Genomic DNA, 22062 nt, shown 5'->3' with positions numbered 1-22062 from the left:
AGTGGGATTAAGGCTTTGTTGTTGTTTTTGTTGTTGTTGTTTTTGTGTTTTTTCCATTTCTTCCAAAATGTTCTTATCTTAGGATTATTCTAGTGTTGCCACCCTTTCTTCTACTTGTGTAATGTGGTTGGTATCAGGGAATTCCAGAGAATCTTCCTCAGCATTCCTTCTATCTGGTCGTGGATCTGGATCAGAAACCCCAACATGTTCTTCATGTTCAGTGCAGTTGCTAGTTTAGGGACTTCCAATATGTGCCTTTGATTCATATCCTCTCCTTCCACCTCAGGTTTGACAGTAGGGCTTTTATTTGTATCAGCATTTATATGATTAGGAAAATTAAGTTTAAGTTTAGGATGGAGCCTAACACAATTATCAGGAGTATGTCCAAACATTCTACAGTTTTCACAGTAGTATGGCCATTGTTCCATAATGATGGGCTGCCAATACTCATTATGGGCAGTTCCTAGCCAAATTTCCTCCATCTCAGGAAGAGTAATATCTCTTTCCACCAATGTTCTTTGCCTTAGAAGGTCTTGAGAGATTGAATGTTGAAACATCCAGTTTCATAGGTCTGCCCAATACTGTAACAATTGAGAAAAGCACTTGGTGATTGTAAATGCGTAATTTTAGCCCTGACAGTTTAAACCAAATAGGAACAATTGGTGGTTCTTGAGTTGGGTCAAATTCAGTGGACCACTTTAGCATGTTCATATATTTCCCTTCTATTCTTACGTATCTCTTGGAAAAGATCAATGAATAATCTTCTTCCATTGTGAGTTGAATGATAACATGTCTGCCATCAAACAACCCTACTTTCCACTTTCCCACTAATTCAAAGTCTTCAAATACCTTCCTAATGAGTTCCATCTTTGGATGTCCAAATTGAAACTTGCAAACCAATGTAAATTTGCAATTATCAGCAAGAGTGGCCACCTCACCTTCAAAGAAAATAAGTGTCGGTATACCACCCTCTTTACATGCTTTGCTGATCAGTGGGCAGTTAGTTTTACCATTTAGAGAATCATGATAGTTTTGAGAAAAGACCAAATTATCAGCAGTCACAGTGTTTGAACTAGAATTTTTAGCCACAGAGTTAGCAAATGATGACATGCTCGATGCTTCTTCACCAACTGGGGCAGTTGAGGCCATTTTCAATGAAATGGTAACTCAACTACAATCAACTTCAACCGAGCATCTGAAGTCTCGAACGGATCGAACTAGCCTTCAACAGAGCGAGTCGAGCCCAGGGAGTCGAAAGACAAGAACTGGAGACGATAGGCTAGGGCATCCCCGTAATATACGCTCGCCTCTCTCGGTCACGCGAAGGCAGAGAGGAAGTCGAAACAGAAGATGTGAGTGCAAGAGAAGGCATGCCACAGTAGTCCGTCAAGGACTTCAAACAAGAACAAGAAGCTTCGCACGAAAATCCCCTTATGTAATCCTATATATATATATATAGGATTACATAAGGGGATTTTCGTGCGAAGCTTCTTTATATATATATGATAAGCATAAAATTCTTATTAACAATTTTAATTAACCTTATTAAACTCACCTCATATCTTTTAGCTCAAATCTAATCACGTGCAGACTCACGGTGTGCCCCCCACCCCCCGCCACCCCGAACGAACGATCAACCCTCCACCTCTTCTTCCCTCTCTAAGCGATATAAATGTCACCTCCTCCTATCAACTCGACGACTTCCATCGATTGGCCAGAGCACAAACTTTGCTTCTTCAATACCAAAGTCACGAGCCGCTTAAGTCGTTCTCACCTTCACCTCCTTCAATCACGTACCTTTATAGGGAGAAAAGAACCTTCTATTTCACGACCCTCTCGCTTTACCTCCCCCTTTTCGGCTTACTGATTGTTCGACTCCTCTCCTTGAATTCTTCAGTTTCCCTCCCCCCGGTAATTGAAATCGGGCCTTACAATCTTCCACACTTACAAAAACAGACCTAAATTCGTTTCCATTAAGTAGATCAACATTAGTTATTCATAAATTTCATGAAGAAAACTAAGGATTATTCCTTAATAAGAAAAGGAATCATTTTAAGGAAAAGAGATGATACAAGGCGAATCAACTTTACTCTAGATAACAATACTGAAGCAAGTATGAGAGGAAAATACTCTTACAAATAAGAAAACGCCAACATGAATTATAAGCATTCATATCGAAATAACCAATAAAACATAATAATAAAAAATCAATTTCATTAATCAAGCTAAATAATAACTCATAAAACTGGTTTAGAAAATATAGCAATAGGAGTGCTCACCTTGATGTCGATTACTTTGCTATTTGATTTGTTATGAATTTATCTTAATCTCGCCCCTTTTTAAAATTAAGCCTACAATAAATATGGGTATAAAATTTAATTAATTTTTTATTTAAAATATTTACTTTATATTATTTAAGCATTAAATTTACATTTTTATATCTTATTTAATCCTATATATATATATTATAAGTATAAAATTCTTATTAACTATTTTAATTAAACTTATTAAACTCACCTCATATCTTTCATTTCAGCCCGAATTACGTGCAGACTCACGATGTGCTCTCCTTGCGCTCAAGAAAACAGAGCGACCTCTCCTCCTTCACACGAGGCTCAGTTACAACTCCCCAGGCCCCAGCACCACCCCCCCCAACTTCACGCGCGCCTCAAGTGTACGATCAACCCTTCACCTCTTCTTCGCTCTCTGCATGATATAGACATAGCCTCCTCCTATCAACTCAACAACTTCCTTCGATTGGCCAGGGTACCGACTTTCCTTCTTCAATACCGAAGTCGTGAACCGCTAAAGTCGTTCTCACCTTCACCTTCCTCAACTACATACCTTTATAGGGCGAAATAACCTTCTGTTTCCCGACCCTATCGCTTCCCTTTCTTCGAGTTCCCGATTGTTTGATTCCTCTTCTTCCTCGATGCTTCAGTTCCCCTCCCCCCAGTAATTGAAATCGGGCGTTACAATCTTCCAAACTTGAAAAAAATTTATTTTCCCAAAATTAAAAAAGTCCTAAAGTCATTTCTGATTAAGCAAGTCAGCATTAGCTATCCATAAATTTCATGAAGAAAACTAGAGATCATTCATTAATAAGAAAAGTACTTTAAGTAAGAGAAATGATATAAAGCAACTCAACTATACTGCGGATAACAATACTGAAGCAAGTATGATAGAAGAATGCTATTACATAAGAAAACGCCAAACACATCAGACCTCATCACCATCATCAACAGTAGGTTCTTCAGGTTCATTATCAGTAATAGCTTGCTATATGACCAGGCTAACAATACCAATAGCAAATGCTAGAGCCCATCAAACATTTACCCTTCTTTGTCTTCCATATCTGGCACATGCGAATAAAGAACCCTGTGTTATGCCTCTGCTAACTCTAACTGAATTGTTCTTGGACCTCTTCCCATTGGATCTATCTAAGTGATCTACATGTTCACTTTCATCATTACTCTTCCTCTTATACATTTCTTTATGCCTCTGAGTAAGCTGATAATCGATCTCCACACATCTAGCTCGTTCCACTAATACAGAATATTCATCGATCCCTAAAGGTACCAATGGTTGTCTGATCGAATATTTTAATCATGAAAGAAATCTATAGCACTTTTTTTTACAGTAGTGATCAACTCTGGCGCATAACTTGATAGTGCAATGAATTTTGCTTCGTATTGCATGGCTTTCTTCTTTTTGCTTCAACTTGATGAATTTGTTCTGCATCTATCGTCAAGTGGAAAAGGGTACAAACTACTCTCTAAGAAAATCCCATAACTCTTCCCAACTTATCATTATGTTGGGTATGTCCCCAAACCTATCCTTATGCCGCTATTGCCACTACCATTCAACTTCTTTATCCAGCACAAATGTCGCCAACGGTACTCTTCTTTCATAAGGACAAGTAATGCTATATCTTCTGTATCCTCATTAGCCAGTTCTACGATTAAATTGGGTCTTCAGTTCCATTGAACAAGGTGGATGCAGATCTTGAAATATCTTCAATTACTTATCCAAATCAGCTGCATCATTTCTGCTAAGCTGCAATTTGGACTCCTGAATAAGCTGAGTCATCGTCATCATTATTTGAGTCGGGACAATCGTGTTCATATTTATAGTAGGCTGTACTTCTTCATTTTCTATCGGATTCTCTAATATGATTTCGAGTATATCATTGTCTGAATGGATAATAATTACTAATTTGAGTTCAACTTTAATTTTTATAATTATTAAAATTCTCTTATAATAATCTCATTAACTCTTTCATCCATATTACATTAATTAGTCTTAAACCTGTCTCTGATATCACTTATGTCACGACCCGTCCCGTAATCTCATTAGCTCTTTCATCCATATTACATTAATTAGTCCTAAACTTGTCTCTGATATCACTTATGTCACGACCCGTCCCGTGGCTTGGAATTAACCAAAACAAGAATAGACGGTCGAACAATAGGAACTAAGTTTTCTATATTCATTTACTATTTAACAGATGAAAGAACCATTTATAAATTTAAATTAAAAAAATAAAATTAGACTTAGCTCTCGACTAGTTATCCGCATCTTCAATAACTAATTTTTTTCTTTTATTGTTCATCTTTTAATCAGTTAAATTAACATGAAAAAGTTAATTTAAAGTAACACTGAGCTAAACAAGCAAGCGAACATTCATAATCTTAAACTACAACAATACAATAAAAGAAAAAAACAATATGCATGTCGATTAAGCTTCTTAATAAATCAATATAAACATTTAACATGTTACTCAATGAATATTAATATATCAATAGCATATCAATATCATTTTATATTTGTACAACCATCACAAGAGCACCGTCTAAAAAATGTATCAATTAAAATACATAAATTTTAATATCATTTTTCATATACGTGCACGGGTACCTTAACGTTCCCGTATTAGTAATGTAAAAATGTAACTTCATCATAGTTAGTCATACACATACAATCAATCTATACAAATCATATCACTCAACATGTAATATTATAATGCATTAAATATATCATAATATGAGGTTATAAGCATTCACATCGAATTAACCGCTAAAACTTAATAATAGAAAAATAAAATACATTAATCAAACTTAAATAATAATCAATAAAACTGGTTTAGAAGAGATACCAAAATGATACTATAATTTAAGAATAGGAGTACACACTTTGATGTTGATTAATTTGCTAATTGATTTGTTTTGAATTTGTTATAACCTCGCCCCATTTAAAAATTTAAGCCTACAAAAAATATGAACATAAATTTTAATAAAACTATTATTTAAAATATTTATTTTATATTATTTAAATGTTAAATTTTCATTAATATACCTTATGTAATCTTATATATATATGTATATAACTATAAAATTCTTATTAACTATTTTAGTTAAAATTATTAAACTCACCTCATTTCTTTCGGTTCAGCGTCGATCACACGAATACTCACCGCGTGCTCCTCCTTCATGTGCTAGAGAAGGTCGTGCAACCTCTTATCCATACAAGGCTTGATTACGACGTACGCCCCTCGAACACACGATCAACCCTTCGCCTCTTCTTCCCTCTCTGTGCGATAGAGATGTCGCCTCCTCTTATCAACTCGACGACATCCTTTGATCGATCAAAGCGCAAACTCTCCTTCTTTAACAACAAAGTTGCGAGACGCTTAAGTTGTTCTCACCTTCACCTCCCTCAAGCACGTACCTTTATAGAGCGAAAATAACCTTCAGTCTCCCAACCCTCTTGCTTCACCTCCCCCTCTTCAGCTTCCCGATTGTTCGATTCCTCTTCTTCTTTGACTCTTCGATTCGCCTCTCCCTGGTACTGAAAGTGGGCGTTACAAAAATACTATTGAAATTTCTGCATTCCACAAAAGCAAAACTAAGTTCCTATATTAGCCTTTGCAAAAAGTTTCATTATCAACACTTCATTAATCAACACTTCATAGAGTTCTCTTGTTTTCATCGATCTAATAGCAACCTCAAGGGCATCTGCAATTTTTGTCGAGGCTAGATCCAACTCATTATAGACGCAAATAGCTTTAAAAGCTCTTATGCCTATTCATGACACCGTGCAAACCAAAACAAAGCTCAAGCAACATTGGTTGGCCTTGCAATTCTTAGCCAAAATTACCTCCCCACTTAATAAAGATGTGACCATGCTCTTCAAAAGAAATTGATTACTACGTCTCTCTATCTAATATCAACTGATTTGATCAACATTCGACATCTACTTTGTCGTTCCATTTTAATACCACATTCAAAGCCATGACTAAGCCACATGACATTCTTGGACTTATAAACATATTTGTACTTTTTTAAATATGCAAAGTAGGATTTGAAATTACAAAAATACGTTAGGGACTATTTGTCACAACCCAGCCCAAAAGTTTGGAGTTAACTAAAATAAGAACAAACAGACCGACAATGATAATAATATTCTAATTAGAAAAGAGTCCATAGTAACACTCGATTAAAAGAGAGTCACCAATCACAAGACAAATATATATCAACTATCAAAATATATAAGATTCTCCAGCTTGATACAATAATGCAAGTAATACAATAAAAGTGATAAAAATATAAATCAAACAATATGCTATATATTTTCAACAGTTCATCTCCTCCTATAAACAAACTTCCTTCTATCAATCATATTAATCTAGCAGAGTTTTTTCTAAAGAATAGTTAAATGATAGGTTACATTTACAACAATTTAGCGAGCAATTACTGTTTTATCATACACTAAAAGTATCATGTAAATGCCTAACAAAAATATTCAAAGAAATATGTTGATTAATCTATTTAGTAAACTTTATATTTTTCTTTTCATAATAATATTTATTATATTTTTCGTTTCCTTTTCCTTTAAGAAGTCATCACCTGTAATATCCTCTTTCAGTTAACAGAGGGAGAGGAAACGAAGAGGGTCGGGAGTTGAAACGAAGTTGGTCAAAAGCTGCAAAGGTAAGTTCACCCAATAAAATGTCATATGAGAGAGATGGAAACTTACCAGAACAGTTGATCCGCGAGTACGAGAGACGGCAGAAGCAAGCTGGGGTTTCCTGTAGCCAAAGGCCGCGTCGACAGATGATGATGTCTTTGTCGCATAGTGAAGAGTGAGAGAGAGGCGGCAACGCCGAGTGGTTTCTTTATTGCGGGGTCGACAGAGATAAGAACCCGAGCTGCGTCAGATCGTGCAAAAGAGGAGGGAAACGTGCATCACCTACAGTGGAGAACCATGCCCAAGGCGGAATCGCGATTCTCTCGTGGATTAGGTTTCGACCGAAAGTAATAGGGGTGAATTTTTTTTAATTATAATATTTAATACTTAAATAATGAAAAGTTAGTAGCTTATTAAAATATTAAATTATTTAATTTTATACCATATTAAATTATTGAATTTTATAACATAATGATATAGTAAGATTCATTGAATAACAAGTTAGATATGTATATTAATTTATTAAAAAACTTAACTCACATGCATATTTTTTTTTCGCTTATATTACTGTAGTTTAGAAGCATGAGTATTTATTGTTTGTTTAGCTTACTGTTATTTTTAAACTAACTTTTCATGTTTATTTGATTAAAAGAAGGTAGAAGAAAAAACATGCATAGAAGACAGAGATAACTAGTAGCGAGGTAAAATTTAATTTAAATAATTTAATTTAATTTGATTAGTGATTTTTTCATTAATTAAAATCATAAATGAATATAGAAAACTTAGTTCTCACCATTTGATTATCCGTTTCAGTCTTGATTAATTCTAAATCTCAGGCTGAGTCATGACAAAAATAGTACCAGAGACAAGTTTAGGACAAATTAATGAAATCCAGTTAAAAGAGCCAATATGATAATTAGAAGACAATTTTAATAATAATAAAAATTAAAGTTAACTGAAATTAATAATTATATACATTCGAACATAGTGATACAACTAAAAGTACAGAAGAAGCAAATCTGATAGAAAACGAAATACAACCTACTATAAATGTGAACGTGAATGTCCCGACCAAAAACGATGGAGACGATAACTCAATTGATTCGGGAGTCCAAATCGTAGTCTACCGAGTGATACAATCGTTGTGGATAAGTACATGAAGATATTTCAAGATTTGCATCCATCTTTATTCAAGTTAACTAAAGACCCAAGTGAAACAGAGAACTGGCTAATAAGGATAGCGAAGATGCTAGATAACATGGCGTGTCCGGATGAAAGAAGAGTGTCATTAGCTACATTTGTGTTGGATGGAGATGCCAAAAAGGTGGTGGCATGGACAGCATCGGGACAAGCTAGGGGACATACCCATATGATGATCAGTTAGGAAGAATTCGTGGAGGTATTTAAAGAATGGTTTGTGTCTTTATTTACTTGAAAATAAATGCAGAATAGGTTCATTAAGTTGAGGCAAGGAGATAGAACAATCATTTAGTACGAAGCAGAATTTACTCCACTGTCCAGGTATGCACCACAATTGATTCATATTGCAGAAGAAAAGTGGTACAAGTTCCTTTCAAGGTTAATGGATTCAATCAGACAGTTGTTGGTGCCTTTGGGGATTGATGAATACCCAATATTAGCGAAACAAACTAAAAGAGTTGAGAGATTATCAACTTACTCAAAAGGGTAAGGACATGCAAAATAGGAAGATCGCTAAAGAAAAAGAAAATATGGATCAACTAGAGGGATCCAAAGGGAAAAAGTCCAAAAATAATTCGAGGTAGAATTAACAGAGGTACTACTCAGGGCACTATAATCACTTGTTCTAAATGAGGAAAATAACAAAAATGTGAATGTTTGATGGGCTCTAATTATTACTTGTTATTGGTGCCATCAAGCTGGTCATATAGCAAGATATTGTCCATCACTTGGCGAGAAGAGCACTGAAGTTCAGAAATCAGTTGGAGCTGCTCACAAAAGACTACAGGTGGGCAAAAAAAGATAGATTCTATAGCTTCAGCTCTGATCTAAAGTCAATCAGGGCAACCTGTAAGACCTCGAGTATATTCCCTTATTCATTGTTAGTCTGAAGAACCTACAACCGCTGATGGTGATGAAATTTGATGAGTTTGGTGATTTCTTACATAAGGATATTTTCCTAGCATACTTTCTTGAATAACTATGTGTTGTTATCCGAAGTATAGTTGAGTCTTTTATCAAATCTTTGCCTTATAGTGATTATTTCTCATCTTAATAAATGACCTCTGATTTTCATCATGAAATTTATGGATAGCTAATGTCAATCTGCTTAATGAGAAATGACTTGCGGTCCTTTTTTTATGCGAGTGGGGAAGATTTTAACATCCTCTTTCAGTTTATAGAGGGATAGGAAACGAAGAGAGGGAGAGAAAACGAAGAGCTGAGCAAAAAGGGGAAGAAGCGAGGAATTGGGAGTTGAAATGAAGGGGGTCAAAAGTCGAAAAGGTAAGTTCACCCTATAAAATGGTGTATGGGGGAGGCAGGAACTTGCCATGAGAGTTGACCAGCAAGTACGAGAAACGACAGATGCAGTAGGGTTTCCTGTAGCCGAAGGCGGCGTTGATGGATGATGAAGTCTCAGTCGCACAAGGAGTAAGAGGGAAGCGGTGACGTCGGATGGTTGTTTTGTTGCGGTACCAAAGCTGCGTTGGAACGTGTGAAAGAGTAGGAAGTCAGCATCACCGATAGTGAAGAAGGTTTCCCGAGGCGAAATCGTGAATCTCTGGTGGATTAGGGTTTGACCAAAGGTAATAAAAGTGAGTTTTTTTAATTATAATATTTAATATATATATACTTTTTTGTGATTAATATATACAGAGTCGTATAATGCTCTTTCTCAAATATATATATATATATATATATTATGTATGTATATAATTAGGAAATTTAATACTTAAATAATGAAAATTAACAGTTTACTAAAATATTAAATTAATTAAATTTTATACCATAGTAGGCCTCCAATTTAGAAGACACGTCAAGACAAATAAAATAGCAAATTAATCAACATCGATGTGAGTACTCGCACTATTAATCTACAATAATAATCTGTTTTCTCTCAACTATTTAGCAAATAATGAAACTTGAACATGTTTTATTCTGATTGAGATATTCTTTTCTTTATCAGTTATATTGTTATGAATATTTGTAGTTATTATCATGCATTGGTATATGTTTTATATGGTATGCTGAATTGAATGCGGCACATGAATGATATGTTTATGTTGACTGCTTGCATGTGCATGACTAACTATAATGAAATCATCTTTTTATGGTACTAATAGTGGAACACTAAGTTATCTGTGCATATAAATAAAAAATGATATTGATATTGATATGTCTTAACAAAAAAATTGAATCCAATACATTTTGTTGTGCGCCTAATGAAGTGAAGTTGGGCTAAGCGGCCTTCTCTCTTCCTAGATTAGGATTTGAGGTTTCATAATATGACCTGCTCTTCCCTCTTTGGTGCCTCAATAATACTAGTGTTGTTCTCTAGTAGTATGCTAGAGAGGAAATTTGAGTACTTTAAACTGGGTAGTGGCACCAACATGATAGAGAACTGCAGCTCTATTCAACAGAAAAACCCCAGGATAGAAACTCTATATAGAGTTATCTTCAATATATACTCTATATAGAGCTCTATTCAATTTCTTTATATAACAGATTGTCATTGGCATAGTGGTACACAGAGATTGCCATCAACTGGCCCAGTGACCTCTCAACAGTTGTAGTGCAAAAATACCCACCACTATTTTGTTATTTTAGATGGTATTGTGACAGTTTTACAGACATAAAATGATATTGATATAGTAATGTTTATTGAATAACATGTGAAATGTTTATATTGATTTATTAAAAAGCATAACAGACATACATATTACTTTATTTCCCCTTGTATTACTGTAATTTCAAAGTAAGAGTATTCACTAACTTGTTTAGCTCATTGTTATTTTTAAACTAACTTTTCAAGTTAATTTATATGATCAAAAGATGAAGAGAAAATGTGTATGGAAGACACGGAGAACTAGCAGCGAGGTAAAATTTAATTCAATTAGCTATTTCATCAGTTAAATAGAAAATAAATATAAAAAAACTATTTCACACCATCTGATCATCCATTTCTGTCAAATTTAAGCTCCCGGCCGAGTCGTGACATCTTTGGTGCACCATCAAAATTTTGTATCAATAAAGGTACAACTATTGTCATTTTCTTCACTATTTTGTACTAATAAAAGTATAACAATTACTCTTTTATTTTTATTATACAAGAGTATAATAACATCTCCAACTAATATCGCAAAAGATGACACTTGATAGACTTAACATTAAATTTTTCATTCACAATATTTTAAATTTTTTCCATCATTAAATATATTTAATTTCCATTTAATACAAGACAAAAGATAAAAGAATTAAAATCATAAAATAATCATTTCATTTTTATTTATCTTCTTTCAATAATAAAAGTACTTTTAATGATTACAAATAAATGAAAAAAATTTTAAATAAGAGAAACTGAAAATAATGTAAATAAAATTGTAATTATCACTTTAATCTTTAGGAGACTTCTTTATAAGAATATTCTTCCACTTCTCATAAAACAGACATTTCATTTTTATTTATCTTCTTTCAATAATAAAAGTACCTTTAATGAGTACAAAAAAATGAAAAATTTTTAAAATAAGAGAAACTGAAAATAATGCAAATAAAATAGTAATTATTCATTTTGACTTTAGGAGACTTTTTTATAAGAATATTCTTCCACTTAATCACTTTGTTGATCTTCTACCAATCTATTATTATTATTCAATTATGGTCAAAAGTATTTTTCAAAAAGTTATTAATTTAAATATCTAACTATTTTTTAAAAAATAACAGACATATGTATAGCTTACCAAAGTTTCTTATAGCTCCAGTAATTCAACAGTATTGTCTATTCTTCAATTATAAGTTCCTAATATTAATTTCAAGCATATCTTACACTAATAATTAAAGAATCTTTCAATTAAAATGATAGTTTCTAATATAAAAGATTAAAATCTTAAGCTTGACTTCATCTCTCCCATTTGCACAATCACTAATCTTGATCTCTTCCAGTATTTTAATGCAATTGTTGTCATAAATTAATATAATCTAATATTACATTTTAATAAGCATTGAATCTAATTTAATTAATTCAAAAGTTTAATTCCATTTACTTTATAGTATTTGCTTTCTCTGCGATCTCATCCACTCTCCACGATCTAATCCAAAATATTCCTTTCTGCTTGCATTTAGACTATAATAAAAAATATTCCATATTAACGCTTAGATAAAAGTCAATTATATAAACTAAATTATAAGGAAATAAAATAAAATAAACCCTGACCTTTTTAGATATGCTCGGCTCAGCTCTTCCCATGTGCTCCTTCCCCAAAAGCACACAGTTCAAATGCTCCGTCTCCTTCTCCCACACACAAGCTTCTCATCGGACTCCTTCTCACGAGATGCTCCCTGACAAGAGGCACAAAAGTTTCCTCACCCTTCCCACAAGACACACACGACACTGCCCTATCACTTTGTCTTCTTTGTCTGCTTCGAGTGAGCAGTATTTAGGAAGTGTCATCTTCCCTATCACACCGCGGCTTCGCATGTCGCTCAAGTACAGTCAGCGTGGATCACTTGTTCACACTCGTTCACTGCTGTCTCTTGCTCTCGCTATCTATCATCCCTCTGGTTTGAAATGAGACATTGTATTTGTCTCCCCTATCAAAATTGTTAAGACGGTTTCTGTTTGAACCAACATATCAAGACTTTTTTTGTAAATACAGTTATTACACTTCTACCTATATATAAAAAAAGTTCAATGCAAAAAGTGCTTAGACATTTAAAAAACTTGAAAATTTAAGTAAAGCTGCACTTTTTGTAAATACAGTTATTACACTTCTACATATATATAAAAAAAGTTCAATGCAAAAAGTGCTTATACATTTAAAAAACTTGAAAATTTAAGTAAAGCTGCACATAAAAAGTCATTTCACTTCAAAATTCATGATGCATTTTTTTATATTTCCTTAGTTTAAATGAGTTATTATGCTTAAAATAATTAATGAAATTTTTGAATTTGTTGGAGAAATACAAAATGTAGGTGAAAATTCTAGAAGACCAAAATTAAGTCCATTAACCCACATAGAAGTTAAGTCAACCAATATCATTGCAAGTGATCTTTTGTTTCCCGCATCTACAACTTGAAGTGCTCTAAAAAGTGTGGCAAGAAAGCTATAGCTTTATATGAAATTGTTGAAAAGTTTAATATAATGTTGTTTCTTTTCTAGAGCTCCACAACTCTTCAAAAGTGAACCAAAGTAAAGAAGAGTTCACTTGCTTCCAAAAATGCACAAAGGAACTGGAACTTCACCAGCTCAATTTGGAAAGATTCAAACATGTCAATGTCGTTTTCACTTTATTCAAGTAAATGTTGCAGAGTTGATAATGAAATTTGTACCAATAGATAAAATTTCATCAACTTTGACTTCCACCATAAGAGGTGATATTTCATCTTCTTTATCTTCTACCTCTAGAGGTGGTACATCTTCAGCAATGATTTCCATTGTAGTGTAATCACCAACAACTTTTTCTTCCCCCCAGTAAGGAGATGCAGATTGTTGATCCAATCAGATCGGTTCAAATTTTTATTAAAACAATTAAACTAAACAAAATAAAAGACAAAACCGACCGAATAAGATATAGAACTAACATGATATTCGGTTTACTTTGGTTTACCAAATTTTAAAATCCTAATGAATACGTGTGCATGCGGTCAATTCGGATTAATTGATTGACATATTTGTTAAACCAATTGATTAATTAATTTAATTTGGGTACATTTAGATACATAGCACAAAATTCTTATGTATTTACATATCTCACACCTAATCTTTCATATTTACACACATAGCACTTAAATTTTTAATATGACATCAAAAATAGCACTATTCCCACTTTTAAAATTGAAACACATCTTTTCATGCATAAGTTTAGCAAACCAAAGTGCAAAGGTATATAAATATGAAAGTTTAGATGTGAGATATGTAAATATAAAAGAATTGTGTGCTATTTATGTAAATTTTCTCTTAATTTAACTGTCATATAGATCGATTTTTCGGTTTAACCAAAATTACTTTTTTTTTTAAATCAAACTAATAAGTGAAATCCAAAAAAGCCTTAAATTGAAATAAAAAATTGAACCGTGTTCATCAACATAACCAAATCAACCAAATATGCAAGGCTTGGTTTGATTTTTTGGTTTAAACTAATTAATACACAGCCCTACGCTTAAAGGGTGATAAATTGTTAGTTTTAGCTTCCACCATAAATGATTGTATTGCATTACATCTGGCTTTCACACTTAAAGGTGATATATAATCAACTGTGATGGCCTTCATCCTATGTGATGATAGATAATCAGCTTTAATTTCAATTCTAATGAAAATATTTCATTAGTTATAAGCTCCACCCTATGGGGTGATATGATTGGATTTGGCTACCGCATCAAGCAGTAATGATTGATACAAATATATATATATATATATATATACATTTAGATGGGCGGCATATCCTTATTCAACTTAAAATTGAAAAAGATTATACACGCTTATTTGCTACAAGACTAGTTTTGATTGATCACAAAACAATGAAAATTTTGAAATGGACTGTAGATTTTGACCTACAGACGGAACCACCAATCATACCGATCTACATTCGCCTCCCAGGTCAAAAATTTCATTATTTCGCTCAAGAAGTGTTGTACTATATTGCTTCAGTCTATGGTAAGCCACTCAAAATGGGCAATTCTACTTTAATCTTTCAGGTCCTTCAGAAGTCAGGATGCTTGTTGAAAGAGATATCATATTAATCGCTCCTGAGAAAATTTGGTTAGGCTCATAACACCAAGGACATTGGCAAAGAGTAGTTATTGAGCCTTTCCCTATGTATTGCACTCACTGTCGTATGTTCTGTCACTCTAATTCGCAATTTCACCACCTATACCCCCATCTAAAACCAAAAAAACAAAGTGCTCAGCCAGATTTAGAGATCCCCCCTCCTAATCCTTTTGTTCATCACAAGGATACCTCTGACCCCACCCACACTATGGTAATCGTACCATATAGTCCACGGGTAGACGTTGTTGTAGGTTCCACTACCCCCGTGAGCAATCTTTCAACTACTCTGCCTTCATATAATGCTCAAGATGTAGGCCCTCAGAATCCTCCTGTAGAACCTCTGTCGGTGGTGGCAGAGGAGACTTGTCCTACTTCACCTATCCTAGAACGTATCATTGATGTAACGGTTAGCAATCTTGTGGTGGAGTGTCCAGCCCTAGGTGTGCCCCAACTACAAGTTCAACATTCTACCTTACGTGTGCTCTCTACTGCGGCCCTGCCACCTCATTAGATCGAGCAAGTTGTTATTGTCATTGAGGCACAAGGGGCACAAGATGTGCAACAGCCTACACATGCCCAGCAATCTTTGGACCATGGCACTGATCAAATGAGTTAGCCTTCAGATGAGGAATAAAAAGTTTACACATCCAGGGAGAAAAAGAAGGATAGAGGTCTGCTGGAACTCAAGAATTTATTGGATAATACCTTAGTTATCTCGGGTAATTGCAGTAGACTTAGCCATTTGTTAACTGACTCCTTACTTATAACAAGAGGTAAGAGGTATAGATACATTGAGTCATTTCTCATGCTCTTTTATGTGTGACTCTCCGAGTGTTTGGAGAGTTTTGGAGTAAAGTTTACTTGTCTAGGTTTTAATTTGTTTTTGGTTATACATTTAATTTTTTGGGACCTTGGTGTGTGTTGTATATTGGGTGCTTTATTTTAATTCGTTTTTGTGTAGACCCTCACATCCACTTATCTGTACCTTTCCTTTTTAATATATTTTCCCTTAGGCTTTTTAACACACACACACACACACACACACAGGTATGTGTCATCGTTGATAAGAACAATGATCAACTTAATTGTTGGAGTTCATCTTTTATGTCTAATGGAGGCAGGATGGCATTGCTTAAAAGTATTCTTACTTCATTCCCTTCAAAGATCATGCAAATGACTATAATGAAGAAAAGTACTCGGTTGCTACTGAAGAGGAGCTTCAACAGGTTCCTATGGGCTGGTCAGAGGAAACAAATGCATTGAGTTTGTCGGCAGAAGGTTTGCAAGCCTATTGTTGTTGGTGGTCTGGGTTTAAAAGGCCTACAACACCTAAGCAATGCCAATTTCTGTAAGCTAAAGATCAAATTCAGGCAACAAGTCTCTTTATGGGCTAGATATATGAAGGGAAAGTACTGCAGGGAAGTTCACCCTACCCTTGTAAACAAGAAGTAGGGAGATTCTAGAATTTGGGTGAAATTTCTGAAGGTTAGATCTTAAGCTGAAGAAATGTTCATCTGGGAATTGGGGGAAGGGCAACTCAATTTTTGGTTGGATAATTGGTCTTTAAAAGGAAAGCTGATTCACAAGGTTCCCATCAGCTAAAAGTGGTTAACTGTTGGAGGGATAATGATTGGTGTGAATCTCTCTTATCTTTTATATTAAGAGAATCCCATTTGATAACATTTCTAAGAATAAAATCATTGTTAAAAAGGCTGCTTCCCAAACTATTTCTTCTATCATTTACCAAATGAATTAAAATTGGGGTAGCAATCAATGGGGCAAATCTATTTGGAATAAGTTTCTAACACCATTTATTTCCTTCTTCATTTGGAGGCACTTTCATAAACTTCTCCCAACTAATGATATCCTCAAAGTTAAAGGGGTAAGAGGTCCTTCTTGGGGTGCTTTATGTAAATTCGAGGAAAAAACTGTGGCTCGTCTATTTTTTAGTTGTCCATTTGCTCAAGTTGTGTGGAAATATGTAGAAGGCCAGCTCTCCATTCCCACACTTAAGCTTAGTTGGCTTTGGTGGATTGTTGGTCGGATTGACAGGAGGCCCATCTCTCTCTTATCTCAGGCGTAATAGCTTGGTTCATCTGGATGGCTAGGAATAAGTCTAAATTTGAGGACACTACTTTGTCAACTCTTCAGGTTGTCAGTAACTGCATGGCTTTCCTCTGAAATTGATTAAGCTTAAAGGCTTTCCCAACGTTTGTCCTAAGTTGGGGCCATTGAGGAATAATCCATCTAGTCGTATAGTCTCAATTGTTCTCTGGCAGAAGTCTATTCACCCCTGGATTAAAATCAATACTGATGGCAGTTTTTTCCAGGATGAGGTCGACATTGTTGTGTTTAAGTACCATTTGGGGTGCTGCTTTCTACATTTCCAATCTCGTGTTGTGGCCCAGGATGCTTTGGAAGCTGAGGCTATTGTTGTGTTTTGGGCTCTTAAACTCTTTCTATTTGGTAAGTTGCTCTTCATTCATATAGAATCCGACTCTCAATCGCTGGTACTGATCTTAATCGCTCAGGTAGCTCCTTCTTAGCACGTTTCTTATTGGATACAAAGAATCAAGAAATTGGCTAGATAGTTATCAACAAGGTTTCATTTATTCCAAGGGAAGGGAATAGACCTGCTAATTGGCTAGCTAAATTGGGTAGAATGAATGATGTGATTGCTATCACAAGAACCCCCTCTTCTCCTCTTTTTTACTTTTTCTTGGGGATAATTTGACCATCCTATATCTTAGAGCATGTAACCTTCAGAGTAATGAATTTGATACTTCTATATACCTACTTTGGTAGGCTTATACAGGTGTGTGTGTGTGTGTGTGTGTGTGTATACATATATATATTTGTGTGTGTGTGATACAACAAAACAATCTTTATCCAACTAAGTGGGACAAAGATTGCGTCTCACTAAGTCGGCTAGCTGAATTCTTTTTCTCCGCTGCGTCCTATTTAGTGTCATATTTTTATTTAATCCTAATAAATTAAGATCATTTTTTATACAATATGCCCAAGTCATCCTAGGTCTATCTCTGTCTTTCTTAACATAAGTCGAATCTAGAACATCTACTTTTCTAATCGGATCATCAGATGATCGATTTTTAATGTGACCAAACCATCTAAGACGACTCTCTTTAATTTTGTCCGTCACTGGAGCTCCACCAACCCTATCACGGAAACATTCATTTTGCATTTTGTCTCTAAGTGTAAAGCCACTCATCTCGACAACACTCCAGCATTCAACACCATAGAGCATTGCACGTCTCGCCACCATCTTATAAAATTTTCCTTTTAGTCTAAGCGGTATTTTTCTATCACACAATAGGCCCGAAGCATTTCTCCATTTCAACCAACCAACTTGATTCTACTAATAACATCCCCATCGATATCACGATCACTTTGAACAATAGACCCGAGATATCTAAAAAGTTCACACCTTTTAATAATTTGATCACCCATAGTTACATTTTTGTTTAGAGCTGCTACTACTAAAATTATATTCCATGCATTCAGTTTTAGTTCTACTCAAACGAAGGCCTTTAGACTCCAAGGTAGACCTCCATAATTCAAGTTGTTCCTGAAATTTTTCTCTCGTCTTATCCACGAGAAGGATATCATCAGCAAAAAGCATACACCAAAGTAGATCCTCCTGTAAGTGTCTAGTAAGACCATCCATAACTAAAGCAAAAAGCCGATCCCTGTTGTAAACCAACATAAATTAGGAAAATATTTGGTCAATCCTCCTTCTATTCGAACACAGGTAATAGTTCTTGTATGCATATCTTTAATGACTTAAATATACGTCATATCAATATCTTTCTTCTCAAGAACTCTACAAAGGATATCTCTTGGAACTTTATCATAAGCTTTTTCTAAATCAATAAAAATCTTATGCAGGTTCCCCTTATTATCTCTGAACTTCTCCATCAAACCTCTCAATGAATGAATAACTTCCATAGTAGACCTGTCCGGCATAAATCCAAATTCATTATGAGAAATCTTTGTAACATGTCTTAACCTATGTTCAATTACCATCTCCCATATTTTTAAAAAATGACACATCAACTTAATTCCTAAATAATTGGCCCACTCTTGTGCATCCCCTTTATTCCTAAAAAAGAGGACCAAAATACTCTTCATTCACTCCTCGTGCATCTTTTTAGTTTTCAAAATAATATTAAAGAGTTTAGTAAGTTATGAAACTCCTCAATCTCCTAAATATTTTCACACTTCAATTGGTATATCATCAGGGCCTACAGACTTTTCACCCTTGGTTTTTTTAAAATTTCTCAACTTCTTTTTCACTAATGCGACGATAAAAATGAAATATTTTATTATTATTAATGATATTAAGATTACTAAGGTCAATCATATTTTTCAAACTTCATTAAAAAGCTTATCAAAATAACTCACCTACCTACTTTGAAAATCTTTTTTCTAGGAAAAGCACTTTTTTATTTTTATATTTAATACACTTTAGTTGAGTTAAATCTTTACTTTTCTTTTCTCTTTGTTTAGCTAGTTTATTCATATAATTTATACCCTCCTTAGTATTTAATCCATCATAAGGATCACTAAAAGCAAAATTTTTAGCGTCACCGATTGTTCTCTTAGACTCCCTACGGGTTGTTTGACATTTTTCTCAATTCTCCAAGCTTTTACATTTAAACATTTAAACCAATTTTTATACAATTTTTATAACAAACCTTACATTTTATCTTTTCTTGCACATTATTATTCCACCACCAACTTTTATTTATAGAAACTTTATATTTTGATTCTCCAAGTACAACTTTTGTCACTTGTTTAATGATTTTGTTGCTTTATCCCACATAGAATTTGCTTCTTCATGAACATTTAAATTTTTGAATTTTATTCGTAATAATAATTTTTTTGTCTTTTAGGCACTGACATCTAATTCTACGACACCCTCATCTTATTCTACAACAATGATTCCTAGTATTTTTTATTTTACAACTCTTCGTATTAAAATCTAGAACTAACAATCGATGTTGAGTGCTTATATATATATAATCCATCATCATATAACAATACAAGATGTATATAACAATACAAGATGTACTAACAAAGAGAACAGATTATTGAAATACGCAATAAGTTAAGCTAGCAGTAATAAAAACACTAATATGAAACATCCTTTATAAAACACACATGCTTCTTGGTATCATTTTATGCATATAAACTACTGAATGCAAACCTCTTCTTTAACAAGCTCCTCGGCCACAACAAGCTCACCAAGTTCTGGACCTGCTCCAGGATTCTTATCCACATTTGATGGAAGTTTCCATGCATCTATTATTGACTTTAAACCAAAGAATGCAAGAAGAGCTGCAGCAGCATACTCTCCAATTGGTAATGCTGCAAGTATTGTTCGACATTTACTAAAAATAGATGAACAATGGAGTCTTTACAGATTTAATTAAATTTTTTATTATCCTACTAAGAAATTTGAAATAGAAAAATGTAATCCTTCCCAGAACAGATGAAAGATATTGGAAGAAAAAAAAGGAAAATTAAACAACACCAAATAAATAAAGTCTTCAAAATTGCATATTTGATCCACAAATAAAAAATGATAATCAACAAGCATTATCCAAACTATCAAACACAGCTTAAGCCATACGGATGATAAAATGGCTAGCCTTCCCATGTTCATTCACTGCTATCAAAGCTAAGCAGGGCTTCCATGTTTAACCAGTTCAACCAAAATGGTATCCCGGTCTAGTTATATCTATAGACGGATGAAAGCTTTTGAAAGTATATGGTTTTTATTTTCATTTAGTCAAGTTTCAAGCTCCATGCTAGCTCTAAATAATTTTCAATCGATTTTGAATAAACTTGCTAAACATAAATTTGAATCAACTTAAAATAACCATTAATATGATTTATTTTTTAGAGCTAAAAAAGGATTGTCACGCAACCATACTATTATGGAATAAGTAGTTTGGCTTGGCCAGAAGAAGTCCGATTCATGAGTTGTGCAGTCTTTTTTATGTAGCAGCAGAGGTCCCATTCATAACTCATACAATCTTTTTGACCTCTTCATGTGCAAATTTGTTGACCGTTTGATAGGAATCATGTTGACTCAAGGGCCTGTAGTTTACACATTTCCTAGATACTAGGATAAATAAGAAGCAAAGAAGTTAAGGCAATGATTATTTTAGGATTCTACTTCTCTATTCCAGAAAAATCAAGGAGGTGAAAACAAAGATTTATTTTACTTTCTTTGCCTTTGGCACTCAGGAATTCCAAGTCACCAACTCTCAAGTACTAACCTTGTTTTAAATTGTGTAATAGAAGGCCCACATTGAGGCACGCCTTTGGCATGGAATCCAAGGGAGGTTTGCGCCTCAATGTGGCCTAAAAAATTACAGTTAGATATAGGATGTTAATATATTACTTTTTATTTTATTTAATTTATTACTTCTTATTATATTAGGATGTTAATATTTGCATTTTAATGTGTTAAAATGTTAGGATATAAATATGTTCTTATTTTACATTTTAAAGTTTAGACAATATTTTTTTCTTTAACATAATCATTTTAGTGAGAGACTTACTCCTCAAGATACTTCAAGATTTACAACTCATCTCATAGACAAAAAATGCCTCAAAACTTCCATCTTGAGTATTCAATTTTAAACCTAGTTGTTAGCCCTCTGCCTTTCTTTCCATCTTACCTTCTTAAGGAGGCAACTTGAGGAAGTGCTCCATTTTAGGATTTCTCTTCCTCATTTCTGTGAAGGCAAAAAGTGAGGATGAGAAAGCATTTAGGGATCTTATTGTTGTCATAACCAAATTTAAATATTAATAATATTAAAATAAATGGGTATTTTTGAAACAATGGCATGGGTTCGAATTACTTTCTCGACAGTTTCTTCATTTGTAAAATTTAATGTAGTCTCATTGGAAAGTGAAGGGGGTCAGAAGGAGAGAGAGAAAGAGAGAGAGAGAACCGTGAGAGTTAGATATCTCGCTCGTAGGAGAGGGAAGAACTGTCATGAGTTTCTCCCAAAAAAAATAAAAAATAAAAAGGGTAGAGGACTCTGTGGAGGCTCACAAGTGCAGTCAAGGAGTCATGCCTAGCCGAGCAAAGAGGAAG

At 34.0% G+C, this 22062-nt stretch overlaps 1 protein-coding gene across 1 annotated transcript in view; it reads right to left on the bottom strand.

Moving 5' to 3' along the window:
- The window catches only part of LOC110027905 (GDT1-like protein 2, chloroplastic), a gene marked incomplete in the record, with an annotated part of 53734 nt that overhangs the window by 8489 nt on the left and 23183 nt on the right, over positions 1 to 22062 (bottom strand). The window contains 1 exon segment of the mRNA XM_020729529.1: positions 20158 to 20318. Coding sequence (XP_020585188.1) covers positions 20158 to 20318 — 161 coding nt within the window.

This window comes from Phalaenopsis equestris, unplaced genomic scaffold, assembly GCF_001263595.1.
Source record: "Phalaenopsis equestris unplaced genomic scaffold, ASM126359v1 Scaffold000465, whole genome shotgun sequence".
Taxonomy (NCBI): domain Eukaryota; kingdom Viridiplantae; phylum Streptophyta; class Magnoliopsida; order Asparagales; family Orchidaceae; genus Phalaenopsis; species Phalaenopsis equestris.
This window is presented reverse-complemented; position numbering and strand designations above follow the sequence as displayed.